The following is a 12,326-nucleotide window of genomic DNA, read 5'->3' as shown; positions in this document are numbered from 1 at the left end:
AACCCAGGGCCGACCACCGGATGATGAGTTTGTGGCGATGCCGCTGCGTAATTGTCTGGTGCATTCTCTCAACAACCCCCCCTCCCCATCTTCTTGGTTCTTTCGGTAAAGTCACGTAGAAGGGAAGTAATAAAATAATAAAAATAAAACATAATTTTATTATGTTTTATTTTTATTATTTTATAATAAAACATAATTTTATTATGTTTTATTTTTATTATTTTACTACTTCCCTTCTACGCGACTTTACCGAAAGAACCAAGAAGATGAATCCCTGCAGTCACGAAAGCTTTAAATAACCCCCCCCCCTCCCACTGACTGACTTGTAACAGGTTGTGTTGTCGCCTTCTCGCAGCCACTACCACAGCATGGAGGTGTTCACCCACTATGACATTCTGAGTACAAACGGCACCAAGGTTGCAGAAGGGCACAAGGCCAGCTTCTGTTTGGAGGATACCGACTGCCAAGAAGGTGCACCTTTATTCATGCTACCCCTATCCCTCCCTTTGATGCTGCTAATCCTGCATAATGCACGGGCATAATGACTTTAACCCCTCGCCAAACCTCCTACGCATTTCACAAGTAGTAATAATCGCATATCTGCATTTCACATAAATTTGCTAAATTCCTCTTGATATGCAAATTGTTTTGTCAAGGCGCTCTTCGCCCCTCGATCCCAGCTTAAATAGTCCTCCAAGCCTGGAGCTTGTCATTCAGACTCTGTCTCCTCGACAGACCTGTTCTCCACCTGAGGACGTCTGCTTGCGTTGTGGCCGAAACGTCGTGAGAATTATTTTATTATGTTTTATTTATTTTATTTTATTATTTCCATTCTACGTGACTTTACCGAAAGAACCATGAAGAAGGTGCACCACCCTACACTGCACGGATCCCAGCCTCCCCGCTCGGTTGAACGTGAATACGATATCTAGTATCTGAGTGTGTGGACAAAATTAGTTACGTTGTTTTGTATTCATGTTGTTTTGCTTAAATGGGTCATGCCTCGAATTAATATGGATGTTTAAATGCGACCTTCTCAAAGCCTCTTTCCACTCGAACAGATGGTTTATGCATTGCTGCTGAATTTTTTTAATTTTAAAAGCGGTTTTATTCTATTAATATCATTGTATATTTTTTTGGTTTATTGAGTCAATTTAAATGTATTTAGTTTTGTACTCATTCAATATACAAAAAAAATGTTGGCACCACTTTACTTTGACGCCATTTGCATGAGCGACGTACTGTAAAGAAGTTGATACCTCAAAGCTCAATCAAAAAAAGCATTTCTATTTTTTGTTCCATAACCAAACCTTACCACGTTGCACTATAAACGATACATGCGTCTGCGTTGATCATGACGAAATGATCATAATTTAAAATAATTATCAAAGTACCCATGCTGTCATAATACAGGGTATACATTTATTATGTTGTCATATCCAAATAAAACCTGCACTCATTCCTTAAAAGGAAAAACTATACGAAAGGCGACACTTTGGGCAATGTTACTTGTGGTGTTTGCATCATTGCCAATGCATTTTCACCAAATAATTTGTCTAATTTAGTTAGTGGTTTGAGCCCGATCAACAAAGCTACGTAGGCGGCTGCGTGAAGATCTTATCACACGCATTTTGATCTCTTTAGAAACATCGGCATGTCCACAATGGCAATCATCGACGGACACGAGTTCTAGATTTTAGAGCCCGAGATATTTGCCATCATCTCGGCCGTGATTATATCCAAAGCTTCTCTTATGCACTACCGCAGCGTCTCGGTTTGAGAGCAGAAGAAAAGAAACACGAAACGCGTGTAAAGGAATACGGTGCGAACATTTTAATAATAATAATAGTTAAATTTATAACGCGCGCAAATTTGCGGACGTAGTGGCCGCAACTCAGAGGCGCGGAGCCAAGCTCAGAGTGGTGCAGCTCAAACTGCCGTGCAATTAAAAGCGCTCTCAGGATGAATTGTCGCCCTCCATGAAAGACCGCGCAACCACAAATAGACCCAACGCCTTGAGCGATTGCGTGTGACTGCCGCCACCTGCAGGAGGACAGAAGGTGTACGAGTGTGCCAACTTTGGTGAGCAAGGCATCACGGTGAACTGCCACGACACCTACCGGCACGACATCGACTGCCAGTGGGTGGATGTCACCGACCTCAAGCCTGGAAACTACATTTTCCAGGTACACGCACCCCGAGACGGAACATCCTGCCCCGTACACGCGCAGCCTGGACAACATCCGTGTACGTACCCAGCACCTGCACGTGCACTGCCACACTTGTGTTTTCATCCGACACATACAAACCAAAAAAAAACACTGCATACCCCCCCCACATCCCCATAAGCCTTTTAACAGACTACATCTTGACTTAAAGCTTTCGTGACTGTAGAAATTCATATTATTTGGGTCTTTCGGTAAAATCACCTAGATAGGTTCAAAGAAAATAACAAAGAAGTAACAAAAACTACGACGTTTCTATCACACCACAAGCGATCGTCATCAGGATGACGATCGCTTGTGTGTGATCAAAACGTCGTAAGTCGTCACGTAGATCGGTTCAAAGAAATAACAAACCTACGACGTTTCGATCACACCACAAGCGATCGTTATCGATCACACCACAAGCGATCGTCATCAGGATGACAATCGCTTGTGGTGTGATCAAAACGTCGTAAGTCGTCACGTAGATCGGTTCAAAGAAATAACAAACCCTACGACGTTTCGATCACACCACAAGCGATCGTTATCGATCACACCACAAGCGATCGTCATCAGGATGACGATCGCTTGTGTTGTGATCGAAACGTCGTAGGGTTTTGTTATTTCTTTGAACCGATCTACGTGACGACTTTACCGAAAGACCCAAAGAATACGTTGAACAGACTCTTGGGGCAGGTGCTGCTAACGAGCACCGATTCGGCCCAGCACGGCACGACGAGGAGGTGAGTGGCGGGCGCCGCGTCTGTCCCCCTTTGTCTCCCCGAACGCTGATGTGTTTATAAACCATTCGATGCTGAGTCGACCTAGGGGAGGACCGGGACCAGTCCAGATATTCGCCACCGATGTTGGCCGTGAGGGGGACTCTAACCCGTGTCGCTGGGTTCGTAGTGCAGTGCGCTAACCACTAAACTACCATTCCCCACCTACGCCTATAACCTACATGACATGCACATATGCTCCCAATGCCTACATGGGTGTGTATATCTTTTTTGCATGGGTGTTGTTTTTCCCTTTCATGCAAAATGTGTACCTTTGCACCAGGTACATGCATACATACATGAATTCCTCCCAGGCCTCATTTTGTAAATCAGACGTTGATATCTCAATGGAAACTCACTTGGTTTAAATAAGGTTCATTGATCTACCCTGTTGTCCATATGCCGTATAAATGTGTGCCACGTGTAATTTAAAACTCGGCGCTGCCAGTACCACACAATTGGTGTGAAATCAAAACTGGCCGCTCACTCAAAAATGATCGATTTCCGTTCCACTTTGACATTCAGCACGGTACTGACAATCAGGCGCTGTTGCGCCGTCCGAACAAATGTTGAATACTATGGCTCGTGATTTATAGATTGTTTCCACACCACCACCACCATCAGCAGCAGCAGCTGTGGTCTATCCACTGCTAGATGAAGGCCTCCCCGCACGTTGTAGCCAGCCCTCTTGGTGCGAACACCGTGACAGTAATAAAACTGGGCACAGTCACCATTGTATAGGTAAGTTGTGTATCAGATAACTGATGACAATTGACTTATACCAACGCTTCAGTGTCACTCCAACAAAACAACCAAACACGTAGATTTACAAGCGATTAAAGAGATTCAAGTGAGGGAAAACATTGCAGTGTTATTTGATTCCGGATCGAGTACAACAGAAGAAATCTATGGGGAGTATCACGTCTGGCCTTCAAATTGGCTTTTTAACTTAAAAAAAATCGTGTTTTAATTATGAAAGTGATTCATATTTGAATGCATCGCATATGAACGTACGTGCGACTCACATGCAAGATCTTCTTGGTTCTTTCGGTAAAGTCACGTAGAATGGAAATAATAAAATAATAAAAATAAAACATAATAAATCATTCTCAGAATTATTATTTTACTTCTGAGAATTATTTTATTATGTTTTATTTTTATTATTTTATTATTTCCATTCTACAAGAACCAAGAAGAAGCTTTAATTCGAAATCACATGCAAGATGTTGACTGCGGTAGCATTTCGGTCTGAGGATTCGCCGTGGAGTTGCCATGGTGATGTGTGTATGACACCATTCCCAAAAGACATCACAGTCTAAAGTCAACCCACCTTTATTTCTGCTGCCACGCGGATGCCCGGAGTGTTACGCAGAGGAGGCACTCTGTTGGCAGGCTGATGGAGTGACATGTGCATCTGGGCCAGTTGCGGATATTAAACCCTTCAATTGCCAAACCTCTATTGTGGCAAAGCACACGCACGAGTCGTCGTGCGCACAATTCCCGTGCACCGAGCGACAGTGAATAATGCACGGGCATAAGTAGTACTAATCACATACCTGCATTTCCCATATCCCCTCCCTGGATGCTGCTAATCCTGCATAATGCACGGGCATAAGTAGTACTAATCACATACCTGCATTTCCCATATCCCCTCCCTTTGATGCTGCTAATCCTGCATAATGCACGGACATAAGTAGTACTAATCACATACCTGCATTTGCCATAAATATGCTAAATTCCTCTTGATATGCAAATTATTTTGTCAAGGCGCCCTTTCCCCCCCCCCTTCCAACCTAGCTTATATATATGCTCCAAGCACGTGTGCTGTTTCATTCAGACGCTGTCGCCTCGACAGACCTGCTTTCACCTGAGGACGGCTGCTTGCGTTGTGGCCGAAACGTCGTGAGAGTTATTTTATAATGTTTTTTTTATTATTTTATTACTTCCATTCTACGTGAATTTACCGAAAGAACCAAGAAGATGAATACCTGCAGTCACGAAAGCTTTAAATCGAAAAATCTCAGAGCATTGTCCCGTCCATGCTTAGAACTACCCCGAGAGACGGAAAGAGGAGCACATGGCCAGGAGAACATATGCAAGTCGAAGACATCACATTTTCGGCCATAGAGAAAAACAAAGTTACTGAACTCTGGGCAGGACACGTTGCCATAAAGGATGATGACATTTGGTTGATAGGCAATGGAGCGGCAGCCAAATGCTCAGGATCAGAATCTTTATTCATCCTGGAGGAATCCGATCAGCTATGAAGCTCTTTCCACAGATGACCAGTATAATGGAGGGACCGTGCCTGGGAGGACGTCCATCGCAGAGGTGGAGCGATGAGATCGGCCCGTGTGGAGGAGCTCGATGGAGTGTTGTAAACACATCTTGATAGATGGTGATGGCTTGGGGATGACTTCGCCCAGCAGTGGATCGATCAAGGCTGATGATGATGAATGTTTATCTTCGCTGTAGGAATGGGCTTTAGTTGGGTTTTTTTTTAAACCAAACTTCTAAAATCCCAGTCCTTGTGCCCGCTTTGAGCTACGTTTTATTTTCGTATTTGTGTCAGATGCGTGCCATTGTACCGTGGCGATTTGTGTTTGCATTCCAAATTTGTGTTTGTATGCCAAATTTTGGTCGTAGTGTGCCGAGCCGTGTTTTTCTTTTAAGTTGTCGCGTTAAAGAAAGAAACGGAGACATCTCATTTTCGCCCACTAGGTGGACTGGCAGCAGCGTGCAAAGAATTGTCATAACCAAAGGCGTTGGCATTCAGAGGTCCTCTCTTTATTGCGCAACCCCTTTTCAAAACCTGTTTATTCTGCTTTTTTGTGCCAAGCGCGTGATAGAGTGGCGTGACGACTGTGAATTGTTAGCTCAGGGGGGTGCGGCAGTCGGTCAGATGAGCCCACAGTGTTATGATTTGCCTCGCACGGTGGCACCACGGCTATTATATACCGGCGGCTCCTCTTGCCTAATCACATCGTGACATACGTTTTCTTTTCTTCTCCCACACTGTTGCTGAGCACATATCTCGTGGTGGCTGTCAAGGGGCCCCAACTTGGAGCTTTGGCACCCCCTGCTCCCACGCTCGTTACGCTACTGACGTGATAGCTGGTGCAACAGCGTGTGTGCCGTATTCAGGAACAGCCATCATTATACTGGTAGGAACCACCTGGTTCCACCAGGGGATTATTGTGTCCGTCCGTCGTGCATCCAAAAATGACAGGGGTGGGGCTGGGTGGAGAGGGGAGGGTGGGGCTGGGTGGGGAGGGGAGGGTGGGGAGGGGCTGGGTGAGGAGGGTGAGGCTGGGTGGGGGGTGGGAGGGGTGGGGCTGGGTGGGGAGGGGCTGGTCACCCCGTGGTGCCCTTATGAAACTCAACCTACTCACGCCGACTTATGCCCGCCCTCACAGTCGGGCATATTTGCGGAATACACCACGCCGCCGTTGACCCTGGCCATTGACCGAGCAACCCAACGTTCCTACCAGCTCCCTCCGCAGGAATGTGTTTTGTAAGTTACGTGACTGCCCGATGCCGTAGAGGGCGAGAACCAATTTATGTAAGAAACGGTTGAGGGTTTTTCCGGGTCTTCTTTCTAAAAGGGCTTTGTGCGTTGTTCAGGGTGCTTCAAAAATGTTCAACACTTCTGAGAATTTGCAACAAACCACAAGAAATGTGCCTCCGGGCTCTGGAGACCACCTGGAGAAGATTCCAGGCCACGTGTTGACAATGATGACGAACAAGTGGAGACTCTATGACTTTTTGAAGCTATTAACATGACATTTGTTGTCATGTTACAGTGAATTATCCCTTCTTTTCACATTAAAAACGATAGTCCCATGTAAGTGTTAACAATTTTGTGAAGCACCCTGTATTTCTTCTTGTTGGCAGGTTGTTCTTAACCCCAACTACGAAGTGGCCGAGACGGACTTCACCAACAATGCAATGAAGTGCAACTGCAAGTATGACGGACACAGGATATGGATGTACAACTGTCATGTCGGTGGGTCCCCACGCATTGTCACTTTGGTCATACTTACGACACCGATTACAGTACGCTGACGTCCGATGGCTGTTTACTGAGATTTAAAAGAATGAATTAATACGTCCAGCCATGGCAAAAAACATCTTTAAAGCAAACAATATCATGGGACCTTTTTTGGCAGTATCAAAGTGTGAAAAATAAGAATAGATTTTACCCTTTCTGGCAATAAAACAGGTGTTAAGATTCATCTTCTTGGTTCTTTCGATAAAGTCACGTAGAAGGGATTATATAATTTTATTATTTTAATATATTATTTATTATTTTATTTTATTATTTCCCTTCTACGTGACTTTACCGAAAGAGCCAAGAAGATGAATCCCTGCAGTCACGAAAGCTTTAAATCAGAAAAAAAGGTGTTAAGATGTTCGAACACCAAATAGATACCCTTTGCATTAATCAAGTCTGCATTAACCACACGTACTTGTGGTGAACATGCAAACAAACATGCTCTGATAATTATACAATGTCTTTGAGACTCCTTGGTCTACACCAGAGATGGCCTTCTTTAGGGCCTAGTCACACCAGTGTCAGGCCAGAGAATGCCAAAAGATGATGGTGATTTTAATGATTGTGATAATTATTATAATAAAGATACATCATTGTCACAAGTACAACTGAGAACCCGTTCTTGCAAGCCTGAGTGAGCATAGCACGAGATCAAATTCGGTTGTGTGCGTATGCACACAAGCCGAATTTAACATTAAACAAGTTTGTCGTAATATATTAAATGCATTACATCACTTGCAGCAGATTCTTACAATCAAAATGACGTCAAACTGTCTTGATTACATATAATTGTTTCTAAATTTAAGCACAACAAAAAACCCAACTGGAAAAATTACTGGCAAAACTTAAGAACACTAGACAAGCAAGCCACATATGCTAAGTAGGCATAGACATCATGACATCGCGATCAATGTTACTGCAGATTCCGGGCTACTGAAAAACGTGGTTTTACAATGCGTCACCCATTTGGCTATTAAAAAAAAAACAGTGAAAAACACCATAGAAAAAAGCCAGAGCGCTAATTCTATGATAATTATTCAGATATCAAGGCTCTTACAGTATACCTCGTTTCTACTGTGCAACCGAGCCGTGCCAAAGCAGCCAAGATGGGGCTCCAGAGGTGGCAGGTTTGTTTTTTCTACTGTAGAGCCCAAGCCGTGCCAATGACGTCACACGCTATAAACGAGAGTCGTGTACGACGCAGTGACGTACAGGGCTATGTCCTCATATGAATTACATGACATGCAAATCGACGTGTCATTAGCCCTTCCCCTGGCCCTGCTTGGCCCCAAGCCAGATGCGGTTATCTTGTGAGGTTAGCGTGTCACGGTTTGGTTCTGACTCGGCATGGAAAGTAGCCAGTGGAAAACCACCTGTACCACGAGGGCCCGGTGATGGCTCAGCCGGCATGTGCCGGTGGAAATAGGACATTTTCCAGCGTACCAAAGCAGTTATAACCACACAGGTACGCATAATGGTGATGGTAAACAAAGCTTTATTTGGGTCATGATGATTGTGATGAAGGTCATTGTGATGATGGTGTGAAATGTCTGTCGGCAGGTGACGCTTTCAGCGACGAAGTGGAGAAGATCTTTGAGAATTACCCGGGCCAGTTGAACAACCTCATTAGCTCATTTTAAAGAGCCAGTCCTGATGGATGCCTCACAGGCCCAGGGACACACAATGCATACTCTTGGGATTTTCACATGAGACTATAAGGGCATGAGACTTTAAGGGATTATCCAATTTACTGAAGAACTTGGCCATTCCAACAGTATTCAGGCAATGACATAGTAAACAAAACCTTACTATGATAATGAAAACACTAGTATTTAAAACTTGTAATCTCAGATGGGTTTAAATCCACCTTGTTTCCACTACCCATTAGTGGTGCAGATTTTATTTTTTGTCTTTAATCGGTATTTTACGATGTTTTTTATGTTTAACACTACAATTTGAAGACATGAAAATTTATGGACCAGCGTAAGGTAAAAAGTCAATGACGTACAGGTACTTTTGATCGCAAGGGATTTTCAAAATAAATCAATTAAATGTGTTGCGATGGAACATTTACGGCACACTTGAGTCATAGACAAAAAAAAATGCTGACATCACAAATATACTCGCGTGTGACTGGCCCGCAGCCTACCACGACCCTTTGCAAGGTGAGAGTTGTACATTCCTGAAGACACAGGCCTTGTTTTAATCGGTGCTGTACTGGTCAAAGCACCAAGGGATAGTCCAGTTCCACAATGAGTTACTAAAATATGGTGCTGTCTTCGTTCCATTCCAATATGGAGCGACAGAAAAATTAGATGATGCTACGCCACAGCCGAAGGTAAAGTGCAGGAACAAGTCAGCATGTTTACAGTGACATAGCGCATCGAGATTGAATGATGCAACAATTCATCGTTTAATATTGATTCTTAAGCTCAAGATGTGTGTCGAATTGCACGCGTACGAATGTTGTAGGACTCATGTTTTGCAATGGGTTCACGTGACCCTTACAGCCACTGGTGGCTGTTACGTTCACCACAATGATAAGAAAAGAATCTTCTGGAATTGAGTTGTAAGCTCTCAACGTGACAACTGAGCAGTGCCCTCGGAAAAACTTGACCACCCAAACAATTGAATTACTTAAACGCGAGGCTTTTGTTGAGTGTCGGCAGGTTAAAGGGATGAAAAAGTTGATTTAGGTTTTCAACACCTTTGGGAAGATCATTCACTAAACTAGAAGTGGATTATCGTTTCCCATGAATTGAGCGTGGGTTATCTCAACAGCATATAAATTGAGGAGCAAAATTGAGCACTCCTCAATTGGTGAATCATACCTCTTGATACCTCGTGCCTTACAAAATTGTAATGGAACCACAGGACAAATGTGTCATGTCATACGTCTAAGGTTTACAGTCAATGCTGTACTAAGCGTAAGCCTTGGAATAACTCATATGCGTGGAACATTAAGCAAGGTATTGCAACCATTATCTGGCGAATTATCCGTTTGAGGTGCACCTGATTTATATGATATAGTATTAAAATCCAATGTGTTTGTATTATCAATTGGATGTGTTCTTTCACAGTAATATTTCAAAACGTTAACGGCATTGTAGGCCCTTTGTTCATGACGCTGGAGTGCAACAAATATGATTTTTTTTAATCCTGTCGCTTCACGAATTATAAACTGCAGCTGTCTCACTTGGCACATGGACTGCGGCTGTGAAGCTGCTCCATTCTCTGCTCAAGCTTGAAATACAACCTTGTAATGCCTTGAGTGTCTTGACGATTTTGAGCACATGGCAGTGCACAGTATTGACGACCATTTGGTGTTAAAAGTTGAGCTTGTTTTTCTACATACAATGTATTTAAAATAACAAAACTCGTGTAGTTTTTGTGTTTGTCTTTTGAAACAGTGCAAGGGCTGCATGTTTGTGTTATATTCCAAACGTGTTACAATTGTTCTTATTTTAATGTGTTCAGCATCATGTCTAATATGATTATTTACATTTTCAAATGACATTACTACAACAGAGTTACACAAAGATATAGCAGAATTGTTGAATCATCCTTTATATAAAAAAACAAGTTTAGCATGTTGAATCACATGAAAGCTGAATTGGAAAATTATGTTTGGCAAAACATTTGCATTGCTTTGGAGTTAATACCAGGGCTTGATATCAACTGGATCTGTCTCAGGCTATTTCACTGGGTCGAGGCACAGAAGATTGTGAGCTTGGAGGTCCAGGAAAATATTCCTGGACAATTTTTCGATTAAAGCTTTCGTGACTGCAGGGATTAATCTTCTTGGTTCTTTCGGTAAAGTCACGTAGAATGGAAATAATAAAATAATAAAAATAAAACATAATAAAATAATTCTCACGACGTTTCGGCCACAACGCAAGCAGCCGTCCTCAGGTGGAGAACAGCTCTGTCGAGAAGACAGAGTCTGAATGGTTTCAGACTCTGAATGGTTTCAGACTCTGTCTTCTCGACAGACATGTTCTCCACCTGAGGACGGCTGCTTGCGTTGTGGCCGAAACGTCGTGAGAATTATTTATTGTTTTTTTTTATTATTTTATTATTTCCATTCTACGTGACTTTACCGAAAAACCAAGAAGATGAATTCCTGGATAAATTAAGCCCTGGCTGAAATCATGAGTATTTACCATTTCACTTAAACATTATTAAGAGACTGCAATCGCAGTTGTTCACAAGCATAAGCCAAAACTACATATACTGTATTAATAATTCATACTACCAAATAAAATATATATAGTCGGGTGACACTTTGCACGATGGCCCTTCTTTCTTATTTGCTCGTAAGTGGCCATTATCTGAAATGTCACCGACATCAAGAACCACTTCCTAATCGCCAACTCCCAACCATTCACCTTACTGGCTTCAACCTTCCACACGGGCTATGGGGCCCAGCTTCATGAGGTGCCATACCAGCCTTGGTGTGGTGAAGCCATCCCCCCGACAGGACTCGACTGGGTCTCGGGACCCTCCCTCCACGCTGCTGATGAAGATGAGCGTTGGACGACAATCAAAATAAAAAAATATTAATAATCCTAAATGTCAGCCCATTGTGTATGTTTCTGTTCTAAAGCAGTGTGGCAATGTTTTTGTGAACCATTTAAATGTTCATTATAGCAGAGATGCAGTTTGTTTTCTGTTGTAAATGTAACAATTGCACGATGCAAACTTGAGTCAGAAGTGGTTCATTATAACACTCCAGGCAGTGCACGCCACCTTTTTATGGTGCTATTTCCTTTTTGGACTATATTTTGCACTGTTTTTCTGCCATTTATTAAAGAAAGTATAAATGCAGTTTTGCATGCCAAGGTGCTGCCATTATTTCTTCCAGAATGTTTAGCAGAAAAAAAAGAAAATCCCACTTTTTTTCTTGATATATCAGCATGTTTACTTATTTGCTCCACTTGTGTTATTCATTATGTGCCTTGCTCGTGCAATTTCCGAAGGCAATTCATTGTGAAATACAGTATTCGAACCAAAACAATAAAAGTAAAGGACAAAACTTCAACCGACGTGACTTTTCTGTGAGCTTTACACGCCTTGTATATGCAGGAATGTGAAAAAAAGATGGTAACCAACCATAATATTCAACACATATTATGGTTGGTTATATTTAGTTTTTTAAAGGCAAATATTTACGAATTTTGGTAATGTATACTCAAGGAACAATGCACCATCAGAGTATGAGAGCTCGGGTAAGCATTTACACCATTGGAACCTCATTTGCCAGTAAAAAAATATGATAATTGTTTTTTA

The 12,326-nt window shown here is 42.6% G+C and overlaps 1 protein-coding gene across 1 annotated transcript; it reads left to right on the top strand.

The window, feature by feature from the left end:
* Positions 1 to 362: 362 nt before the first annotated feature.
* Positions 363 to 8,677, top strand: LOC121852837 (lysyl oxidase homolog 3B). Its single transcript, XM_042346723.1, has 4 exons — positions 363 to 471; positions 2,050 to 2,186; positions 6,878 to 6,989; positions 8,598 to 8,677. Exons 1-4 carry the CDS (start codon positions 369 to 371, stop codon positions 8,675 to 8,677), a joined length of 432 nt encoding a protein of 143 aa, XP_042202657.1. The 5' UTR covers positions 363 to 368.
* The last annotated feature ends 3,649 nt before the right edge of the window (positions 8,678 to 12,326 follow it).

The sequence above is a fragment of the Callorhinchus milii genome, unplaced genomic scaffold (assembly GCF_018977255.1).
Source record: "Callorhinchus milii isolate IMCB2004 unplaced genomic scaffold, IMCB_Cmil_1.0 Scaffold1479, whole genome shotgun sequence".
Taxonomy (NCBI): domain Eukaryota; kingdom Metazoa; phylum Chordata; class Chondrichthyes; order Chimaeriformes; family Callorhinchidae; genus Callorhinchus; species Callorhinchus milii.
This window is presented reverse-complemented; position numbering and strand designations above follow the sequence as displayed.